This window comes from Bombus affinis, chromosome 6, assembly GCF_024516045.1.
Source record: "Bombus affinis isolate iyBomAffi1 chromosome 6, iyBomAffi1.2, whole genome shotgun sequence".
Lineage (NCBI taxonomy): Eukaryota > Metazoa > Arthropoda > Insecta > Hymenoptera > Apidae > Bombus > Bombus affinis.
Genome location: NC_066349.1, coordinates 6,798,225 through 6,822,886, shown reverse-complemented (window position 1 = coordinate 6,822,886; position 24,662 = coordinate 6,798,225). Strand labels below are relative to the sequence as shown.

Genomic DNA, 24,662 nt, shown 5'->3' with positions numbered 1-24,662 from the left:
CAGTTATGATTCAAGTTCACGCACAAGTATTCCCTAATTACATTCTCACGTCCATATTTTCCTGTAAAGCCATGCTCTCGGTACGGATTATACGGAACGTTAACACGAGCTAAACACGAAGCTGGCACTATGTTAGCCGGTATAGCGGCCATACCCGTCGCTCATTGTACTCGGTTCAATAGACGAGACTATAGGTTTCTCGTACCATCGATGTATGCGTTACACATGCGTGTCTATATACATACCGGCATGCGTGTTCACGTATCAGAGCATTAGGGCTTATATGGGACCCTTCAGTCACATTTAACTGCGATGCAATTTGCAATTTACTATATTTTAATGGAAACCTAACAGATATCGTTGTTTAAGATAACATTTTGAAACGTTTTTACTATCAATTCACTCAAAATTTCTTGCAAAGTTTTACAGACAGAGGCACAGAGAATTTTATTATTATATGAAAAATTAAATATCAATTTAATCAATATACATTTTGATATCGATCGAACGGGTTTGTGAAAAAATAATACAATTACAACTTTTCTCGTGACAGCCGCTTAACAACTCTAAACTTCGATGCCAAAAACAATAACTCACAGGAAGACCTATCGTGGCCAATTCATAAAAAAAGGGGGAGGAAAAAAGGCTAAAGCAGAAACCACTGAACCATGTATCACAGACAGATATTGCAAGGTGATCGAATCATCCATCGACCGATGCACTCTGGATGCATCACCATATGCGCGTGTATGTGAGCGTGGATCGTGGGCGGCGGACACATGCATCGTCGATTGACGTGGGCATGCAAATGCTCGACAGACTGAGACAGACCCAAGAGAGACGGCCACAGTGACCGGAAGACATGGACAGGAAAAAACTTACTTTATTCGTTAACCTGTTCACGGAGGAAAGATTCATTCAACCTGTTACGACCGATTGTTTTGCTGCACTTGTCTGCAGACGACCGTTTTAAGTGACTGTTGCAACGGCTTCCTCTAATTATTGCGTAATTAGTACTCATTTGTTGCACACAAAGTGGAATTTTTATCGTTTCTAACGGAAACCACACAGTGTAAAGTATCTTCATATTGTTTCTAAAGAGTTAAGTGTCAGCGTTTATCTCGTAAGATGTGGTACGGTTTGAGCGAAATTTCGCGTCACCACTGTCACCAGAAGTTCGTGCCAGCTGTGCAAAGCAAGCAGAGGGGCTAACTGAAGTTATTTGAAAAAGCCACGACTTTTTATAGGAAGTATAGACCTAAAGTCTATCCTAAGGATACAAAAAGCTTTCAGGAACGGCTTGTAGTTCTTTTTAATTATTCAAGTGCAGAAGATCAGCTACCTAAAAGAGAATCATGATACGAAAATAAATTTTGAAAACGTCATTATCTGAAATGTCGAAAAATTTCACGGTAATTTTTGTTTCGAGCTCTTCGATAGCGGCATGAAACAAAATCCTAACTTAACGAAGATCGTTTAGTTCGAGAAAGTGGTTCATTGTAATTGATTAACTTTAATAGCTCCGCGAGAAATGTATCGTCGAAGAAAAGCGAGCAAGGGAAATACGTATTAGCAGCATTGAACGTTAAAAATAACATAGACCATCGATCGCGATGATCTGAATATCGCTTGTTATGAAACCAACCAGGATGTTTAAGAAATAATAAAATTCGTTCGTATAATCTTTTTATTCCTTTATCATCAGACTCAGGGTAAAAGAAGAAGAAGAAGAAGAAGAAGAAGAAGAAGAAAAAAAAGAAGAAGCAACATCCCCCGACGAAAGAGTCAGTCCATGAAATGAACTCCTGGTTAACGGGATCATACTGGCGAGGCCAGCTCAGTGTCTTTACCTCCTCGATCGCAGACGTCCCTCGTTTTCCTCCTTCCCTTCTTAAATAGACTCTGTTCTTTCTACTTATCTGTCGCAATTTGCCGTTGTCTCTGTGCCTTTTCAGACTTCCAATGATTACAAGTATCTTGGCATCGATCGTTTGGCAAATTGAGTTCCAGATGCTCGGATTAGAAAATTTAAGTTAGAAATAATTTGCTTCTTAGAATCATTTTAACTAAAAGCCACACTATATAATTATTATTTAAAGTTATATCTCTCTAGTTAATTTTGTTAATTAAAAATGGCTCTTTCTAACAAATCTCTATTTCTTTTCTGTGGGAAAACACGCGTAGTATAGTCGTATTTCTCGTACACAGGAATAACTATTTTCCATATCCACTTGTTCGTCACTGCTTTACCCGTGTCGATCGCCCCTCGAGGGTCTTCTTCAGGGTTGAAGCCGCTTGCAAGATTTCCGATATCCGTCAGGCTTACATAAAATCGAACAAAACGGCCGGGGAAAGACGTCAAGCTTCTGTTATTCGATAAAAACTTCACCTTCGTCTGAAATATGCGACCGCCTTCTTGCTTAATTAGATTGCCATTCGAACTGGACCATCGCCACTAGCTTGTCTCTATTTTATTTATATTAAGTACAATACACTCGCTAGACAATAATATTAGTGAATAGATCAACGACTGTACTAGTGTTGATCTCCTTAATTTATTTATCTTAGGTTTGCCTATTGGAATTTAATCTTGCATCAAATATAAGATTATTAACAACACTGTGAGAAAATGTGCTACATTAACTTACGAAGATATTGCAATGAAACTAATAACGTCTAACACAAAGATGAGCAACAAAAGATTATTGGATCTAATACCTGGTTTCTTCTGAATAACATGGTCATTTTGTGAGTCCGGAAGTTCTCATGAATGTTTACGGTGTACCGAAAAAAAGAATTCATTCTTCCGTCGCTTGAAACAATTGTTTCAATTTTTCTTTTAATATTCAATATTTTCATTCGCGCGTAAACAACGATACGATGACAGAAAATATGCGAGGAGCTTTCTGCGGAATAAGATAAATGTTCTAGAATATTCTCCTCGAGCCATGTCTCGTACCATTTTGTCGAAGAATTTTCCAAGGAACTGCAATTTTCATCTTCAATAGGAGGCTGCGTTTGAAGTATGGAACGTAAATACATTGGTCGATATCAGAGAGAAGTTCGTTAAGTCCACCCCTGATTTATATCAGTACTTAAGAGAACACTCTCAACCCATAGGCCAACCCCTAATGAAAGTTGTTCCCCTGTTGTATATACACATTTACACGAGGAAAATTTTCGACTGTCGTGATTCGCCGGATCGATAAGCGTCAAGTGCAGCGGATCGATCGCTAAGTAAATTACCTACTTGCAAATTTAGCAACACTGCCCCGTTCTAATCCCGTGATTCGATTGCTACAAGTATTCAATATAGTTTGCTCGATTCCGTTAGCCAAAAATGATCTTCCCTTTGGAAAAATGTAAAATTTGCATTTTTCTTGATACAAGAAAGTTGTTCGGGAAAGTTTCTATTTCGAGAAAGTTGTTCAGGAGCTTGAAAAAGTTTAACAAGAGAACTGCGATTAAAAGGAGGATTAAATTATTCAGAGACTCGATCCATTAACTTCATTTTCTGAATGTTTCTTAATTTTATGTGTGATTAATTTCTAATTTTGAAGCAGTTGCAAAAGAGATAAATATATAATAATCGCTTTTCAGTCTCGATAAAAATAGTGTTAAAAGTAGTTATGCGCTTTTAATAATTGCAGAAACTAAAAATCTAAGTCTAGTCATATCGATAGATGTAATAGTTAAAGCGTTAAATTGGTCCGTAAAAAGAATAGAGACCACAGAGGATCGACGATCACAAAATACAACGTGTTCCAAACATCTAACTCGAGGTAACATTTATACCGTCTTATTTTAAACTTTCTTCTCTGCTCAATTCGCACTGCCAATTTGCCACAATCGACCCCACGATATAGCAAAAACACAAGCATCTTACTTACAGTAAAGGTATCGTTAGACATCTAGGACTGCTTTCCCCATATCTCACTTCGGAATTGCGGCATCCTATACAGATCGTCCCAGATTCTGGAATCTTCCGGTATACTTCAAAACTCTGCTATTTTCCAAGCGAAAACGCTGCCTCTGAAACGCATCCACGATCGATCGACCTACGTTTTATCGAGCGATCGCAAGATGGGCGTAGGACCATCTCTTCATGGACCAGAATAGCGTCGGGTCTGACGTCATGTAGAATGTAGACGTAGTAGGACCAACGACACACGGCCTGGATGACGAAGAATGAAAATATCGTGGCTGCTCGTCAAGCTCGCGTTACACACGCCACATGCACATGCATATGTCGACGCGCGCGCATTCACAATTCGTGCAACGCACGCGCATACATGTGCATGTATAGGGTGGTTAGCAGGATACCGATTAATAATAAAACGTAATAATTCTAAGATAAGAAGAGATTACTTCATTTTGATACCTATACAAAAAGCATGATTCATTGTGTCCAACATTCTTAAACCTCGTTCACATCAATTCAAATAATATGAAACTGCATCACCAAAGGATCTGCTGGTCTCTTGATTGGAAAGATTCTTCCAAGTTTCTATTCCAACTCTCGTTTAATCCTGTTACTTCAAGAAGAAAAGTTCTTAATTGTACTGAATATTACAACATGGTTTGATTCGTCGCTTCTACGTGATTTTAGATTGAAATTTATAACGATTAAAATCAGGTAATATCTTGCTGAGCACCCAGTAGGTACGTGTTGTTGCAACTCGTTAGCGTCGCGACGTGCGAGCGTGAGGTATTCGTAATGTTTCACGAGAATGACGTCATTCTCGCGGGGCACGCGCACTGGATGCACATTCTCCGAGCAAAAACCCCGCGGATTCGCCGCCAAAACAAACCAGATGAACCTTCGCGGTTTGCCAGCTCCCCCATTGTTTGCCGCGTTGCTTAATACACTCTTTTTTTATGCAGAACAAGGATCACGCATTAACCGAGATATAGGTTTCAAAGATTGCGTTCTGAACGTTGGGTCAACTTAATATACATTAGGTTACAATCGATCGCATTTATATTAATTATTATATACCAACAATTATGGTTCGCTTTTTATATCAACTATGTACATAAATCACTATGAGCGTCGTACAGATCGAAAATAAGCCAGGACAATATAGGGCATACTTTGTTCGGTACAGTCATTGGAAAGTGTATTTCTCTTAGAAAACTTTCGTAGAATATCCGCACCGGCCCCGAATTTACTGCAGATAGAGTTGGGAAAGTAATTTCTACGCAATAAAACGCTACAAGTGGATCCGGCCGTAACTTTTCCGCCGCCATGGAAGGCCACCACCTGGGTGGGTTCCGATCGTTGGATAATTCGCGATAAAAGGGGAAATCTAATTAAACTTCGTCCCCGATACCGATAATACCGGTCATCTTCGATGTCGTTGTCAATCGGCGAAAATGCAATTTGATCTAGATGAGCGAGAAAAAAATGCACTAAAAAAAAAAGTGATCGAACCACTTTGGTGATCAAAGGAGAAAACAGGCCTGACCCAGTTTTCGCGATTGCGGTTACCTCCGTATGAAGGAACTTGCAATAACTCGTCCTTCTGCCGTCTCCTGCAATCTTAAATCCACTGACTTTCCCATGTCCCTTCTTTTCTTCCCCCTTTGCGATCACCTTCTTACGCGTGCCACGTGCACCAACGATAAAAACGTGCAACCAAGTGCATGGAATCGTGTGCTTGATCAAAAATAGACGCGGCATGAGGAGAATTAATGACAATACAATTAGCGATGCTGCTGGAATCTTAGGATGGAAAGGCACTTTTTTCATTTAGAAGACATTAGAGTCTTTAACCGTTGATAAATTGAAGATTTTTTGTGGGTAGCATTGTATGGAACTTTGAAATTACTCTATCATAAAATAAAAGAAAATGCGAACGTCCTGGTAGTCTTCATACGGAGATATTTCTTGAAAATACGATTAGTTGTCATTCTGAGGTCAATAAATAGATGATCTATAACGTGCAGATAGCACTGTAAGTGTGATATTTCAACAGCAGAAACTCGATATTTTAATGGTTAAATTCCAACGTTAATTCGAGAATTTAATTATGTCGATTTTTCTAAGTGGAAGTTGAATTATTAATAGCTAATTAAACGATGAACGATAGGTTTTTGCCGGACGTGAAAGTATCCTAGACGACCGGTAAGGTAGAATGCAAGTAGAACGAACGCACGAGCGCGGCCTGTTGCAAAATCATCCTGAGATTGCTAGGTCCGACTGGCTGGCCGAGCATTGCAAGAGTTTCACAACGGCCATTGTTAGATAAAACGATGTCGAAACCGCATCAATTTTAGAGGAAACGGGGACGAAATGGAAGACAGCAGTTCCGAGGTAACCTCACCTGCGTCTCGCTGCATCGACCTTCGAAACGGCCTTGATAAAATTTGGAAATATCGTCAGAGTTAACAGAACGGTAGCTCGGTATTTGTTGCCATTTTTTTTTTTTTAACATTTTTCGCTTGTTCGTTGTTATGTTCGTAAAAGATTAGATCCTAAGCCTTATAGTGTCGTCTGTAAATATCGTAGTATGAGTACTCTAATGTAGATATTTTATATATTCTTATATATTACGTACATAATATACGTCTTAACATATTTAAATTTCTAATGAATACATAAACATCCGCAGTGTATTAATAATTGGAAGTAACATTTACTAAAACAGAATAATAATTTACCATTTATTAATTTGAAGTGATATCAGAAAAAGCCCAAAGTCACTAAGCTACAAGTAGTATGGTCCAGCGTATACTCAGACAAAACTACAAAGTATAATTTAGTTACTTGTAAACTGAGACGAGTATCGAAACAGACGATATCGTGGCAGGATAACATAAAACAGAAGACAAGTCCACCCTCTGTGGTAAGTGTCCTCCAGCGTTAAATTCATTGCCTCTCATAACATTCGAATTCATGAAGTGAAACACGATAACGGATTTCCATATAGACTGGCGACGCGTACAAGCATTGTGTCGCACGAAGGACAAAGCGAAGGGTGGAAACTAAAAACGGATCTATACGTTCCATTGGAATGGGACGCCAATAGAAACTTCGCCTAAGAACTTACGAAAACTTTGCTGCCGTTCTTCGTGTCCGTGCACTTACCAGGGTAAGCTGGATCAAAAGAACCGGTGGACGACTTTATGCAATCTTTTCGATAGCATTCGTTCCGGATATTTTGATTGTACGTTAAGTCTTTGACCCTACAACTTCAATCCACTTGGGACTTTGTAAATTGTTTCGTAGATACGAGCGTTTCCTTTATAGAATTTATACGGATTAAAAATTGCTGAAGTCAGTTAGTACAGTTACGGGATAAATTCGAAGGTTTTATTACGTTACAATTTCTTGTTATTTAGATTATATTTTGCAGTTCTACAACAAGTCAGTCTTTACGATAAATATAACCATGCGTGCTATTATGTAAACTCCGTCTCCACCTACTCTCGATCAAGTCAAATCGGCTCCACCTTACCAATCATGTTCTTCCTACTGCATTTTACCATTTCAAAATCGAGGAACGTGTCATACGTTAAGATACGCAATTTTTAATAACGAGTACAATTTAAGTCAATTGGTTGTCATAATATTATGTCACTGGTTTGTTGCGTAATATCATAGATTTCTCAATCGTCTCTAATAGGCTTGTATCTTAAGATTTAACAAGTTTCTCAACCATATAGGTATATTAAGATATTTTTTTCTAGCCGTTAAATAACCATCGAAATTAAAAAATCAACGAAAGTGGATTTATCGTGCTTCGCTGTATGGTTCTTGATTATAAATCAAAAATACACGATATTCTTGGAAATAGAAACTTCTGAATCGACCACTCTCACAGTATTATACCTTTCTCTCAATGTTTACCTCAAGGTGTACGGAAACCTATAATTTGTGTTGGATGGAAGAGCGCCAGAAACGACGGGATGGAGTTGAAACTGAGGATTCACGAGGCGTCCGGACGCCGCGCATCAATAGCACATCCATTGGTGTTCGTGATAACGCGTTGAACGACGAATCAACGTAATAGGTGGCCTCTCGATATCCCCTGGAACTGACCATTCCTAATTCCACAGTTTTACCGTGGATCGCGGTTAATCTCCGCTAGACTTCACTTTCCCCATTTTCGGTTTCCACGGAGCGCAAAAAGGGACGAAAGCCACCGTTCGATCCGATCGATTTGAAGAATAAACGATTAAACTGCATTTGTGGAATTCGCTAATGACCATCGCTTGTTCCGCTTGTTTGCTCAAACGCTGGAGAATCGTTGGTTAATTCGACAAGTTCAACGTTTTGAGTCTTCGCTAAACGTTCTATTAGCTCAACTAATTAGAGTAATATCGTATTATGGGAATAAAAGTTATATATTAATATAGATGCTGAATTTATTGGAAATTTATAGAACTTATCTAAATGTCAATAAAAATTCATAAAAAATGAGTGTTAACCTCTGGTTTCAGTTACTAAAACGAAGCGTTTCTGATTGTACGTTGTACTTAGAAATAGTTTTGAGCATACACAACGATATTATATTTAATAAGCAATATTTCATTTTGATTTGAAGTGGTATGTCGTGATAGGTGTAGAAGGAATGCTCAGATGTTTCAACAAAAAACGTTTATTAACTTAGTAACAACTAACGTCCAATAACAACTAGCAACAAACAACAATTAACAACAATTAACAATTAACAATTAGCAACGCTTGGTAACGATCAATGCTTGATGCAGGTTATAGGAAGTCGAGTGCTTGTTTCGCGTAATCCTTCGCACTTCGCAGCTCGGGGCAGACTGATTCAAAAGCCACGCCGATTCTTTTCTTTGTTGGCCATCGATATCGCGCGCGTTTGTTAGAAATCCGCGACGACTGCCGCGTGTGCGGTCTCCCGAAAATTCGGCGAAGGAGCCGTAGGGATATCGATGACACCTAAGGCTTGTCGGCATAGCGCTTTTAAGATAAAGCGCTTAGTGCCGCGAAACCGTTGGAAATTTCCGAGGTCGAGTGCCGCCACAGATTCTTCGAGCATTTCGTTTGATTATATTATTAGAATTCGTTCAATGAAAATTCATTCTAACTACTACCAAATCCATATAATATTTGAGGTACATTCGACATTTTTGATACAGCAACAAAGGGTTAAATTGGAGGGAAACGTATCACAAGACGAGATGTGCTTACCGAGATGAACATTCAGGAACAAAAGTACCGTTTTATGAGGTAACATTGAACCGCCTGGTAACAAGTTCATGGATTGAAGACTATCGCGCGATAAACGCGACGGTTCACAAATCCATGGCTCAATCTCAGTCAATCCATCTGTTTCGTCGGGTGAATTCTTGCGTAGCCCGGAACCTATCCCTCAGTCGAGGAAGCCACTCGCCACGTCAGCAGTTAGTTGGAATAAAATAATCCTAAGGAATTGTCATAAAACAGGGCTTTTTGTTTTACCGTTAAGGCTGTTAAGTGCCATAAAATATGCTCGAATCAAGGGGTCCTTTATGGTTATTGCTCCATCAGGTAAAACCTGGGTTTTCCCACGTTTTCTGGGATTCCATCCGCAGGTAACGAGTGCTGTGGCGATCACCACTGAACAAGAGATTTTCTTTGCAACAGAGTCGTCACCGGACTTCATGGGATCTACGATTACAGATCAGTCGACATCTCTAGACTGATTCACCGACTTTAGAACAGTCAACATCTCTTTACCGGGTTTACACCCTTCAATCATTCACCTACTCACTTATATCTACGCACCAGCGTAACTATCTTCTCTACAAAGTTGTTGGAAATATATAATATTATAACCTGTTAAACTCAGTGTTATACTCATTGAACCATTCCTATTATCCTAATCAAAATAGGGGATCGACCTATTCGTGGCGTCGATTATTCTAATCGTAACGGGAATTTACGACTTCCGTTGACGCGCTTCCTCGCTATCGCGTCTCTCCGCGACTGGTCGAATAAACACCATCTTGGAATCGGAAAAGTCTGATCAAGGGGAGTCATGTTATCAAGAGCCCTTCACGTCTGATAGCTAACCAATGGTTCATAACCTTAACCTATCCTAATCTGTCTTTACCGCGGGGAGGTTAACCCTTGACCACGAGGTCAGCACTGGCCAGCGTCCGTTTACACCCCGAAGGGATTGAACGGACAAATGACGGTAAACAAACTCGTGGTCCTCTTCCGGACACCACTTGGTGTTAACAAGAAAACCAGGAAAGCTCCACTGAAAGAATGGAGTAGCGATCAAGCAAAATGAATAGCTTTCAACTAGGATGGGGGAAGATATTTCACCGGAGAATCTGCAACGTGGAAGAAACACTCGTGGAATGTCTGGATTGTCCGAATAAGTTGCGACACTAGACACGTCTAAACGATTTTACAGATGTTTGATATAACGTTCGCCATTTTAGGATGATCGATAACCTTATTCGCATTAACATTATTTTACTTTTTGGTCCTTAATAGGTTAAGGAAGAGAGAAAGACCTCGATATATAACATTATACATAAGTCACAGGACATTTAGTACACTTAGAGTAGGAAATGGATGCCATGATTAAAAAATGAAACTAATACTTCTTAGCTATGTGTATCATATTTATGTTGTAGCTACAACAATGGAAATAATATCGGTTGCTTGGCAACGCTCTATTTAAGAGATCGAGATTTTCTACTTTACCATATCTGTATCGCCTACCATTTCTTCGATCTCACTACATATTCTGTAACTATCACGTATTAAATAGCTCTCTGGCAAACCACACACGCTTTTTCCCTCTTTCTTCGAGCCCACCCTCTCATTTCAACCCCTAAAGCCACTCTTAGTCTTTTTCGTAGCTTCGAATAAGATGACGAATGATCGACGCTGGATTCAAAGATAACAAGAATCAAAAAACAGAGAGAAGAGATTCGTTGAATAGGGATGAAGTGAGAGGGGGGAGGGGGACAGGAAAGAAAGGAGAAGCGAAAGCAGTGTAGCAAGCCAGAACCGAGTAAGAAAAGAGATTTTTCTCTTCTGTGTTTCTCAAATCTATGTATGCATCTGTATCTGTGTTCGACACTGAAAAGAGAGAAATGGTAAAGAGATAGAGATAGGTGGGGGAAGAGGGGGAGAGAGAAGGAGAGAGAGCAATAATGTGTGGTGGAGGAGAGATGAAAAGGACGGTAGAACAAGAGGGGAGGGATCAATGCCGGTTGCCAGGGCAACCACGGCACCTGATCTTCATCCATCCTGGACCATACTTCTCAGTCCTGCCCCGTTCACGAGAACGAACTGGGACGAAGTGTCCTCTAGGATACCTGGACTGATTTCCAAAGGTTATATCGTGTCCAGATTGAAACCTAAACGGGGGAACGTAGGACGTCAACTTTATCCAATTGAACTGAATTGAATTTAGACCTTATGTACATTCTGTTTTGAATGTTGACGATAGAAACCAAGTTACAGGAGTAACATAGTATCTTACAAACTTACAAAAATTTATGTTAGAAAATCATATAAATGTTGTATATATGTCTTGAATCTATTTATATTTTTATGTAGATTCAATAATGTCTGGTTCTTATACAATATTCATATTTTTCGTTTGATATGACTCCACATGCATTTTCCAGTGATGATTATTCGAATGTTTCATCCTACAACTGAGAAGTTCAGTATATGAATAGTCAGCAATAAAGGAGAACGTAAGATAGCAAAGAAGCTAGCACGTTTCCTGTAGAATCGCTTAAGACTGCGTATTAGGTTCTGCAGACCAAGCAGTACAGTTAATATGTTATTCCGAAAACAGCAGTACTGCAATAACTTTCTCCTATTCCTACCAACAACCATTGCAACATAACAACCAAAGCCGGACTGATATATCCGTCCTTATTAAAACGTATATCTACCATAGATTCCTATCTTTCTCTAATTAACAAAATTAACTAATCTCTGCCTTAAAAAAGAACTTAATTAAAAGAAAAAAAAAAGGTAAAATACGATCAGTTTGAAAGGAATTCAGCTGCAGAGAAGCTATTACGTTAGTCAAGAGTCGGTCGTTTCCATGAGCCCCACTGCGCATGCTTTTGCGCATCGGGTGAACAGACGTTTGCTTCTTTTTTTCAACAGCGTTCGTCCGGCGTAGTATTCCGTTCGTTCACAAAGATGATTTATCTCGATTTATCTGTCCTATCGGAAAATCGTTCTAGCTGACAAAATAATCGTGCTACGAGAGATATAAAGGATTAGTTGCAATGTTGTTCGGTCAGAGCAGACGCGACGCGCGCGTTTCTGCGCATTAGCGCGAGTTTTGGCGGGTCGATGCGCCATTGTTGCCCTGGCGGCTGTGTCCGCTTTGTTTTCATCTCTCTCTCGTTCCGGTTTCTCTCCCCCTACTACCGCGATCCTCCCTCTCTTGTCTGCTCTCTCATTTCATCATTTTTCACTCGACGCTCTCACCCACCCACCCCCGGTCCTCTGGTTGTTCGTTAATGAAAAATAATAAATCCAAAACTATTGGGAGAAAAAAGAAGAAAAGAGAACGACACAGAGCGACGTTGCTAAAGCAACGAATTCCAGTTCACCATACGTTTACATTCTCACATAAATCTTTTTTTTTTTTTTTTTTTAGTGAAATATATACGATTGGTTCTTTCGATAAATGTTGTTTGGTTGTAGATATAAAGAAGAAATTTAATTCAGAAGTTCAGTTTTTTTTTTTTTTAGAAGTTTGACGTAAACAACTTTCGTAATCACCAGCACGCTAGTAGCGCGTCCTTGAATTTAGTACTTCATGTTGCAAATCTGATAGATAAAACTATTAGTTGATTGATTTTTTAAATAAAAATTAAGTGAAAGAATTATACTTGAACGAGTAATAAAAGTCGACCAAAGTGTAATATTGGATGAGACGATTGTGAGAGCACGTAAATTTGCAAAGCTATGGGAATAAATACAGAATTTACGTGAATTCCGTTACGGAACAAGCTATGGGATAAGAAAATAGAAAAGGGGTGTCTGATATGCAGCAATGGATGATAGATATATCGTTATCACGCGAGATATCGTAACACACATTCTTTCATGGTTAGACAGCTAACATGACTACACATTCGCAAAGAACTTTCTAGCATAGTTTAGATAGTTTTTCAATTCTATCCTCTCACGTGCACTCGACCGACTAGTGTACTGCTTGTGTAATTAGGAAAAAGGATTAAAAGCTCAAAATTTAAAAGTTATTTCATTTTGATTTAGCGATATTTACATTTCATGGAAACAATTACTTTATTTAATTAAATTGAAAATATCGCATGATATAAAAAAAAATGCGTTAGCTTCTTGCAACTGTAACTCTTTCTGCATTTCCAATAAAAAAATATAAATGTTATGGTACAAACTACAAAAGCTAATAGATTCTTATAAAATAAACTTTAGCATAAAATGATATGCATTGATTGGATAAGAATTTTAATAACACTAAAGGTCAAACATTAATCAACCAAGTACAACGAACTCTACGAATAAGAATATCACGATGAAATTGTAACATTGCAACTAATTAGAATATATTATGTTTTCTTCAATTTAATTTATCTGTGAATACAGTTCAATTTTTTTCATATCATGTGTCAGGTTATTTTTAAAATTGTTAAAAATATATTTAATGAATAACTTTTTGATATCTTTTATAGATTTCTATTGACGTCAAGTATGGGATATTTCTGAATAAATCGTAAAAATGAAGGTTGACAAGTCTTATGTATAAACAGAGAGAACTGTTGCTGCGATACCGATAACGGAACGGTTCGTCAGACATCACTTTCGGTTTCGTGGCTGATAAACAATATTACGACTAGAATTTATTACAATATCATTAAAATAAGCAAAAAAAAACAGAAAACTTTCTATCATTGGTTGGAACCGCAGCTTTGCATTCGTACGCTTCAATTATTATTGTCCCTCGTATAAAAACAAAAGTGAGCTAAGATAATTCAATCAGACGCTAATCCTTGACCCAACGACAATTTTGGTTCATCAAGTATTCGTCATGAAACAGACGCTATACTCCAGTCAGTTATGTACTTGTATGCTGTGACTTGACGATTATGTGATATTTTTAAAAGCCGCAGAAAACGTGATATAATTTATTATTTTTCTAGAAAGTGCAGAATCTAGGATTTCTTTACATTTCGAATTTATATTGAGTACATTATAGGCAAGTTTGTAATGTTTGACACAATAATCGATATTCTATTCTTTATTCGTTTCCTATCAAACAAATTGAGGATAATCACTTATTGATACATTGATAGAAATAATTAGGAAACTACCCACGTGAATAATGTTATCGTTCAGAGAAGGACTCGATATTGATATCATGTTAATACTTGGAATAGTACTTCGAATAATCAAATTTGAGACAAGAAATTGAATTCTAAACAATTTGGTATCTGACTCAGATATAAATATAAAAATGTAATATACATGTACGTTAATGAATATTAGATTAGTGCACATGAAACTTCTATAAAGTTTCATAAAGTTCATAAAATATTTCAAAAACTAATCTTTGTACTAATAAAGTACAGAGATACATGATTACATAAAGATATTACATATGTTTACAGTATCCTTTGAAAAAATGAAATTTCATATAAACCAACCTAACATTACTTTCATCGTACTTCACTGTATCGAACGAACTTGATTATATGAAACGATTTCCTGATCACGCAGTATGTTTGCGTAATGTCGCCATGATGCGCGTACACCTCGACAATCGGAGATATGCGCACTCGTAAAAATTAATGTATGCCACAAACTTGTTGCTCGCATTATAAAACGCATTCGCGATGCTTATCCGAAAATTCACGTCGCTGTAACGTCGTTGGTGAGATTGGTTTTTATCGTTAATACTATACGTCACGCGTACCAATTGTCAACGTACTTTTTATACACCTGAGATAAGTTTCGCCGGAAGTGCGTCACGAGTAACTTCTTTTGTTTAGCTCGACAGATACGGATGGAAATTTCTTTCCGTGTTCGGCGATCGAATCTGAATTCTTTTCTATCAAACAAGTTTTACCAATTTTTCGCCATATGTTACATACCATCGTTATCATATTAAAAAGGAAATCTAGGAATACACCTTTTTGAATTTAGAATAGATCTTTTTTGAACCTACGAACTATGTATATTTTGTCATTACCGCAAACGTCACTTCTCATATTATTTATTATTTTATCATTGTGTTACAAAAAGTAGTCTAATATAACTCCTTTATTTATTAATATACATCTGTTTCTTAGGATTTTTAGAATTGGGAATACTCAAATGCTAGAACCTCTAAAAATTTCGTCTAAATTATGGAAATAGATAAAAGTCATAGAATAAAAATGTTCTCTCTCTCAAACTTCGCACTAAAAAAAATGAACAGAATGGTTACAAATTACTATCATAGAGAAAGATTAGTACCATTTCTTTCATAAAATTATTAATAATTTCTCTGTACCTCATTAATTAAAGTCGTGTAAATAAGTGTACATACTCTACGAGAATATGATTCATTAAAAGAAAGTACAGTTATCCTATTATAAATTTGGAAAATAAGGCATAAACGTAGTAGACCGGAAGTAGGAACAGGAGACAGTGTGTCACTATGTCAGGCTCGAGGATGGCGAACAATTTAAATATTTTGCTGTTATTTACCTTACATTAGCAAGAACCAGAATACTGATATCCTATGTCATGTGATATCCTATGGTATGTATTGGTCCAGTCCTATACGATCATTCGTGAACGCGTTAATCCTTCGTCGAAGAGCATCATGAGGCAATGAATCAACTGTTTCAAGGTATTTCAACCTTAATTGACGTCAACGGCAAATAAGCACAGGCTGGCCGATGGTCTGTTCACAAGTAACTGCGAAATGTGATGTTAGTCGTTCATGAAAACAGATATTTCTGTGTTCCCCTGTTGAGACCTCAACCAGATATCATTCAATAAACAGAGTACAATGTAATTAAATCCTACGATTAAAACTTTAAGTATGTCTAAATTTGTTTCAAAGCGATGAATTAAATTGGTATACAATTTGTAATATTAATGATTTGGTAACTATATTTTCGTACATTATTCACAAAAAAAAAAAAAAATATTAAACAATAACGAACCGCATTTTTTAAGAATTAAATAAAAAAAGGAGGTGGTAAACCTTGGCAAAAGTCTCCAAGTTTGACCTCACTAAGAAAATAAGTTCTACGTGCCAGATATGTAAAAAAGACTACCAATAGCGACTCTGTCCTGCGTCTTTCGCCCAATCGAAAGGTAAGGTTAGTTCTTCCACTCGCGATGGAAAATATTGCTCTACGTATGTATAAATGTACAACGGAATATCGTGAGTTACACTGTATCAATAGTTCACTGTATCAATTTTTGATATATCACTAAGATTGTTAGTTTCTTTTGAAGCAATGTTGACCGTAGATTGTTTCGTTTTAATTCACCAAGAAACACAAGAAAGACAAGGTTAATAAACGTAAAAATACGTGATAGCAATCGAGCAACGAAGACAAAGAGATTGTACGAACTAGCCGCGATTATGACATCATAACCTATCAACCGTCTCATCCTAAAAACAATTGTGTCTTGAAATCATCGTTTTATCGTATTACTTTACTCCATACTCTTTCGGAATACAGAGGAAAGAAAGTTTGTTACCGTCTGGTATATCTGTTTATTTAGTCCATCCCTTTAAACTCCTTCCTGTTTGTTCTTTTAACCGCTTCAGTTTTTGCCATAAAAATGACTACGTTATTAAGTTTGTAGTAAGAATGAAACCAACGATTTAGTTATTACAAAGTAGAAAAGAATATCATGTTCGTTCTGACTTACCGATTCACAGACGATCGTCACATTTTTATGTTGCCCCAAGTTACCAGCCGGCCGAGTCACGTCGTGGTTCTGACACTAACGAACTTATTCACGAATCATTTACGGAAACAGAAACACCGTAAATCAAATGATCACACCATGGCGCGCAGCAGCAGGCTGCAGGCCATCTTGAAGCCACCGATGAAACACGCACACAATAAGCCCAGTGGAATCAGGCACATACGGTGTAAGGTCCTCCCAGAAGGACGGAAGACGATCGAGTGAATGCTCCATAAAGTGGCGGCCATGATGGCGCCACTTGTCAAGTCTTTTAAGCTTCAACGAAATTCATCCTACAATTTGAAAGTTAATTTGTTTTGTTGAATATGATACACGCCATAATACGTGACTTGCTTTTTTACAGTTGTAGGAAGTAGAAATTATGGCGATACTGCGTTTGGTTTCGAATTGATGATGAAAAATGTTCGAATTGAATCAAATTGGCAGTTCGTCATGCAATCACGGTGATGGCGCCACTAACTGAGCGCGTGTGCAATGACTGATAAAAATTATCTATTTCTCCTAGTATGTAGTTGTCTCTAAAGATTAGAAATAAGTAAGTAATTGTTTTATAATTGAAATTATGATTCACCATTTCGAAGTAGATATTCAATATTTTATCTTGATCTATCAATAGTTTGTATCGTTCATTTCGTTAATTATAGCAGTAGTGCGAAGATACGGTATATTTTCAACATTGCGAGGGTTAATCGATTTTCATTAAACGACTCACATATTTCTAATATCTTAGCAAAGAATTAGATCGAGTAGTATTGATTCACTGAGAAACTCGAGTCTCGTTTAAAAATAGGCTCCAAATGCATATTTGAAAAATAATTGGTTACACCCTGTGGTGTACATAACCACTTTTATATTAAAAGAACGTTATCAATGTATTAATTTGTTTCAATGTATTTTGCAATCAATATTGTATAGTACAGTTGCCCTGAAAGAATGTCAATCGTTATCCATTTGAATTTCTTATCTCATGCACGATAACAATCTACCAAGATAATATTTATAATCTTTTTTTCTATTGATGTCTGACAAATTTCTCTCAAAGCATCTGCCCGATCCATAACTTTCTTAAATAGATTTTATTCGAGCACTAAACAGTTATATCTACACTCTACAACAAACATCTTTGTCTGTTTTCGTCGTTAGCGTTGCGTTTGCACACTTTTATTGTTAATTTAATGACCAATGTCATCAGGAATTCCATATATATCATATCAGGAATAATATAATAATAGTTGTTATTGCTTGCCATTGAACGGCATTGTTAAATTTTTTTTACAACATTCTATCTGAACCTATCGAAGGACGGAAGCTTCCAGAGATAAGGTTCAATAATTTAAGGGATCATTGCTATTAATTAGGAATACTTCCGTTCTTCGTATAGAACCGCGTGTTCAATTATTCCCGCAAAAAGATGGATATATTCTTGGCACATCGTAGTAAACTCTTAATAAACGCATTATGTATATAAATAAGTTATACAATCGATGGCTCAATTCGAATTATTAAATATATATATATATATATCTATATATATATATATAATATGTATATGAATATTTAAGATCTGTACGCGTGTATGACTAGAATATAATATATATATTTATAATATCTCGACATGTATCACATGCTATATTGACTATCGCGTTACCGGACGGGATTTGGAAATTGTATTCCTCATCCTTACATCATTTCTCTCTCTGGCAGTTAATATCTGATATTTCAAAACTGAAAAAGAAAGTATATGAGAAAAAATTATTTAATATTGTTATTTCTTTTTCTCGTTATAAATCGATTTCCGCTTCACCAGAGACAGAAATATGCTGTCATTTATTGCTCATGTTAGTATAATCGTAGCCCGTAAAGTAATTACTTTTAATTATTAATTGCTAGTACTTTCATAAACTTTCATCTTAGGAGCATCAACCGTAAGTACTAGTATTGACTTCAGTGTTTATCGAACTCGTAACAGTGTACGTCGCCCCCCTAATACTTTTCTTTCTAATACTTTCATTGTATATCAACAAGTAGTCTCGCGTTTGAAACTTACAAACTAGAAATGTACTATAGACTTAATGTTAAAATCGAATCTATCAGATTCTGACCTCTGGAAGATTAATCGTGTTGGGTGTTATTAAATATTCCCGCAATATATTCATAAAAATTGGTATCCAAACTAAAAGTAATACCGTCTACCTATTCTTCCCTTATTTTGTAAATCGTATAGTAAGAAATCCTTTAATACTACTGACGCTTCTCCCAACGCTCGTCACATCTTTTAATGTTTGATTCGATTCTACATCTAGTCGAAGAAACAAAGGCTCGAATCTTTAATTCGATTCTCCACTGGCTACAGTACCATCTGTCGGAGGTCCACCTGCTGTGACGCTTTGGGGGTCTGTCGTAGGAAGTCCTTGCATATCCTGCACACCTTGGAACAATTTGCCTGGGAACCCATGCAACAAATCGTAGGAAACAGGTGTGGGTGGTAAAGCAGTGGTGTGAGCGTGTGGCGACTGTAAAACCGCTATTACTCTTCTCAGTTCCTCCAAAGCGTTCCCTGTATGATTTGGTAAGGAATAATTTTATAAACACGATGCAAATTAATACATTCATCGATAACATGCTGAGATCATGTTTTATTTCTTGTATTTTTCTGTAAAGTACCTTGCATGAGAATATAATTTTTCGCCAAGAGGAGAGTTGCAATCTTGGACAATTTTCTTACGGACGGACTATGGGCGTAAGGAATCACGGATCGAAGTTCATCAAGTGCATCGTTCAAATCGTGCATTCTTCTGCGTTCCCTGGCGTTAATGTTCAATCGCATGCTTTTCCCCTGACGAGTAGTTTTTGATTTTGGCGGGCAGTTTAATCTCGATGCCCCGGGTCTATAAACATCAGAATTAATAAATATATTGTTTAAATGGGTTACATTGATTTTTATTATAGGTTTTCTGATACCTTTCTTGATCTGGTCTATTTTCATCGGAAAGAGCACTCGATGAAGCGTGCGGTTGGGGCTGCTGCTGAAAATAGAAACCACCGAGGCCGACGGCACCCAAGGGAGTCCTTCTACCAGGTGCACTCTGAGGGTGCTCCGACGAGTAACTAGCTGGAGGAGCGGAAACACTAGCATGAGATGCTCCCGGTACTGAATACATAGACTCGAGCGATGCTGTTGATTGTGGTGGTAATGGATGCTGTAATAGCAGAAAATAGTGAATAGTATATGAGGTGATTAGGTAGTGATTAGTTTTTACAAACACCAGAGTATACCTAACTACGTAGTTTATTAGAATTTATTAGTTTATTCGATTTATATCGTAGTTTATTCGATTCGCGGTTACTAATAGATCAGCGCAAGGAAGTATCTGAGCTCTCGACCTAATAATAATAATAAACTCGTCTTTCGGTAAACACGATTTCTTGTGTAGCGGATTCTTTGGGCGAAATCCGTTATGAATTTTACCGACGAGTACCGCTACATATACACTAATCGAAGTTAAAGTACCGTCTTTTGTTTCACTTTGATCTTTATACTCGTTACTTGTATGTACACCTATTTCTTTTTTGTACATTTTACCTCAAAGTCCATTTTTATTACAGTGTTATATGAAAACCATAGAAATAACATAAGAAACAATTTTTAAATTCAACAGACTCTCAATATATTAAAGATAATTTGTCATAGTATTTGTTTTGAGTAATGTAATTTAATTTCTTTGCTAATTTAGGAATTTTTAAGGACAAACAACCTTCCAATTTCTGAATGGTAACTATCCAGATATTTTAATCGCTTAATAAAGACCAAATTTGGAAAAATGTATAACCATAACGATTGATACACACAGCGGTACGATGTTCCCAAGCCCATGTAGGATGCGAGGCCGAACGTTGCCAGGAACCTTGTTGCAGATGCGCCTCAGGAAGGCCCTCTCTTCTATCATCGTCCTCAGTGGAACTGCTCTCGCCGTCGTATGATCTCATTTCTCAAACGACTATGATATTCGTTTCAAACGTATTTCTTCTCTCACTTCCGTCTAGTGCTTCCGCGAATCACCAGAGGCGGCCTCTTCGCGAACATGAAAACGTCGGTTGATCGGTTATCATTGTTCACGCGTGGGTGACGCGAAGTATCGAGCGAATGGTATCATCAACAAGCATAATATAATCAATAGTAACCGCAACACTTACCGACAAATTTCTTTCCGCTGATGGTCATGCACAGCGCAGGATCCTCCGAATGCAGCGAGGATCAGCAAAACTTTTTGCGCACGACCGCGTAGCCGGCCATCTCTCCGATCTAAATCCTTCTTTGATCGTGGTACAATCCGAAACCGCGATCCAGACGATTTAATTGCAATATATTGTTTGTCCTTTCTTTCTACCGTTTATAATAGATTTAATATGATAAAAATAAGTCACTGTTTACGATTCAAGGCGACGCTGATCTCAGCCATGTTACGCGAAACTTTCGCAGCGCAAGCTATTTGTCTATCTCTCACGAGGTAACGTTCGACCATTCACTCCTCTGTCTTTATTAATCAATTGTCATACACGTGTTTTCCTGTCGTTTATCGGCGTTTCTTTTTTTCCATCACTCGAGTCGATACATTTGTATTTAATGAAATTATCGCTCACAGACGAGAACTCGTTCACACACACGGACCACGCATGCGTCTATTGTTTGCAGACGCCCTGCGCAGAGGGTGAACTGCTTGTAACCCTAAAGGTAGTTCGAGCCTCCTCCGACAGGACGAGTGACCGTCGACTGGTGGATGCTGGCCTGGACCAACGCCTGGCGAACCCTGGTGAATATCCGAACAAGTTTCACGAGATGATGCACCCGCTTCTTACCATCTGGATAGGTCGATGCCCAGATGGAAAGGCCCATCGTTCGGGGGGGTGCAACATCGTTTTTTGCTCTTTCGTGACTTGGATGCTTTCCCTACTTCGAGGGGTGACTTACTTTCAGTATCAGCCACAGCAAAACAATCTTTGTTTCTTATTTAGAATTTCCATAACTACAAAGGATAGGATAATAAAGGGTATATTTAAAAAAAAGTGGTCGTAACTTTGAAACTCAGTTCTTTTGATAATTTTTATAGATAATATCATTTTTATATTAATAGATAATATTATTTTAATCCTTCCTTTTCAGTCTACCCTTTTGCCTCGTCTTGTTTTTTATTCTCATATTTTGGAAAAGGTAATTATGGAGTAATACAGGGCGTATTACAGAAACGATCGTAACTTTGAAACCTAATTTCTCCTGAATGGATAAATTTACTCTCCAACTTTCTGCTATTCTAATCCTTCCTCTTTAATATACTCTTCTCATTTCGCCTTCTTGCGGTATATTTCTTCTCGCGAATGACAACAAGAATTAACGTTGGAACGGATAAACTTCTCGAAATATGAAATCCACCGTGCATTTTTCTAATCGCACATACCGTTAAAACTCATTTGATCTGTTATTCATTCCCGAACAAAGAGAAATTCAGGAACATAGAAATCAATGAAAAAATGAAATCGAAGGAGGGCGGGAGAAAAAAGGGCGCTGAAAATTTCATAAATGGTAGGGGTGAGCAGCGGAAATGCAACGTAGAGTGTATCACGATTCGTACGGTCTTGCATGTAACGTTGCAGATCAATTTTGCGAACAACGAATAGGGTCTCTCTCTCTCTCTCTCTCTCTCTTTCTCTCTGTGAAGTACGAAATAACGACGGATCGACGGCTGACACGTTCTCTACCGTGCGTTATACCTGACCGTGGGCATAATAACGCCGAAATCAAAACCGACTACTCGCACACACGTCGAGCCATATTGTTCGCTGCATCTGTCGTGTGCACGACACGGGGGGTTGTCATTCGCAACGAACACGTTCGACGAAAACTCTGTATCGTCGGCGTTCGACTCGCCTTTGCCCAGGTACAATGGGAATTTTTCACCGTGGCGTAAATGTTTTTGTCTCCTCTCCGTTTTTTCTTCTTTGTCGGTCCTTTCCCCCCTCCCTCTCTCTTTTTTTCATTTGTTTCCCGTTTTAATTAATACTCCGGGAAACAAGGCAAGCCGCACAAAAATGGGCGCAGAAAGGATTTTCGTCAGTTTTATGTATAACTTGCGATGAACATTCACGTTTGAAATTATACTGAAAATCGACAGAGTTGTTTTCTATTGTCTTTTTGAAGCATCCTGTTTTTTATCCTTTTTGTAATCGTGGAAACTATTGAAAAATAGAGTTTCAATTTTGCAATGTTCTATTTTTCGTTATAATCTTCATGGCGAATTGCGAACGTTGGAGTAAAGGAAAAAAGGGAAACTGACAAATTGCGATTTTCATTGAAAAAGATGTCTTCCGGTGAAGCTGTCGTCTTGGGGAAAGATTAAAATAGATTTATGCACGGTAGAATATTGCGAAGACGTACCTAATAAAAATACCATCTAGCTCCACGTTTGTCCGTGCCAGGAGAAAAGGAAATTTGTTTTACGCGAATGCAACCAGAATTTCAAAGTGTCGAGAGAATCCAACTACGTCATACTTGGCTCGGGACCACATGTAAAATAGATCCATGAAACCCGGAAACATTTTGCGTGGATGAGATTTATACAATTTCCAAGACGTTTTTGAACCGTACATTCATCATGTTTGAAGCTTCCAACTTGTCACAAATATCTTGAGCTGTGCAACTTCAACTATCTTCCTTTATGAATTTATTATAAATGCTATTACCTCAAACTTTCTCTATTAACTCTTTCACAGCAGAAGATTCCTCAGTTATGTAAAAAGCTATTTTTCTGTCAATTACTGATAATTAAACTGTAGATATTTATAAACATAACTAGAGAAATAAGTAAAATTGTTAATATACTTTTTTTATAACAAAGTATCAAGTTAAATGAACGATTACAACATAATTTATCCATAATTTCCTCCAATTATAGGCAAAATATTTATGTAGAAATTATCCAGAAACTTTTGAACAGAAGTACATGCCCTATAACTTCGGAACAAAAAGCTTGATTTACACCAACTTTCTTGGAAGCGTCTTCCACTCCTAGAATTTCGAACATCGATAATACCCTCGAGTCTGAATCACACGATATATCCATCCCTCCTGACCGAAATAGTGGTTGGGTGTATGGGTTAGTTTCACTTCTATTCGAAATGTTTACTATACGCAATTCGGCATAATGTTGCAGTCTCTCAGCCCCTGCTGAGTTCTCGAGGTGGTCAAATCTTTGGCACAGAAATGAGGGCTGTAATACATATCTATAGCAGGCTGGAATTGTTTAAGGAACTAGCGAGTGTCGCACCCTCATCGAACTTCTCTGTTCAAGAGAGTTGTATTGTACTTCAAATTCACCAAATTATACCATCATACTTCGCATCTCAATATGAATGGATACATATAGGAAAACGAAGATTCTTCTGTTTTTTCTTTTTTGTGCGTTTGTATGAAATAGATTAAATTGCTAAATTACGTAGAACGAAATCGAATTTACTTCTAAACGATTGCATCCGATAAATTGAACGCGGTAAATTTCCTATTTGTGGGAAAATAAATACAGAATCTTTCTAGGTCGAGCACCCTCCGTCGTAAACGGCTTGTTCGATGGAGGAGCCTCTCGAATTTCGAGCCAGTTGGAATGTGGCTGACGACATTTATCTTACTGTGAGATTTTAAACAACTTAATACTCTCTTCGATATCAATAAAATAGAAATTCATTA

General features: G+C 37.6%; 2 protein-coding genes across 4 annotated transcripts in view; both read right to left on the bottom strand.

Moving 5' to 3' along the window:
* LOC126917939 (uncharacterized) overlaps positions 1-17,137 on the bottom strand; it is a 33,442-nt gene extending 16,305 nt beyond the window's left edge. The window contains exons 1-2 of one of the 3 annotated variants that reach the window (XM_050725386.1): positions 16,868-17,137; positions 15,683-15,895 (exon numbers count right to left, since the gene is read on the bottom strand). The gene's annotated coding sequence lies outside the window, so the exon portion shown is untranslated. Of the gene's footprint in view, positions 1-3,890; positions 4,181-15,682; positions 15,896-16,867 lie in introns of those variants that run through there. The other 2 variants (XM_050725385.1, XM_050725390.1) reach the window with 2 other exon arrangements.
* An 851-nt stretch (positions 17,138-17,988) lies between these two features.
* On the bottom strand, positions 17,989-20,924 carry LOC126917953 (class E basic helix-loop-helix protein 23). The gene is made up of 4 exons (XM_050725438.1): positions 20,777-20,924; positions 19,889-20,127; positions 19,592-19,815; positions 17,989-19,484 (listed from the first exon to the last, which is right to left on the bottom strand). The coding sequence occupies exons 1-4, from the start codon at positions 20,912-20,914 to the stop codon at positions 19,255-19,257; spliced, it is 831 nt and encodes a 276-aa protein (XP_050581395.1). The 5' UTR covers positions 20,915-20,924; the 3' UTR covers positions 17,989-19,254.
* Positions 20,925-24,662: the final 3,738 nt, after the last annotated feature.

Bases quoted from the DNA above. Each gene is read 5' to 3' on its own strand.
- LOC126917953 (XM_050725438.1), bottom strand. From the start codon at position 20,914: ATGAGATCATACGACGGCGAGAGCAGTTCCACTGAGGACGATGATAGA. The intron at 20,128-20,776 runs GTGTGTATCAAT...CTGCTATTACAG, and splicing joins CTTGGGAACATCGTACCGCT to CATCCATTACCACCACAATC. The intron at 19,485-19,591 runs GTACTTTACAGA...CAAATCATACAG, and splicing joins AAATTATATTCTCATGCAAG to GGAACGCTTTGGAGGAACTG.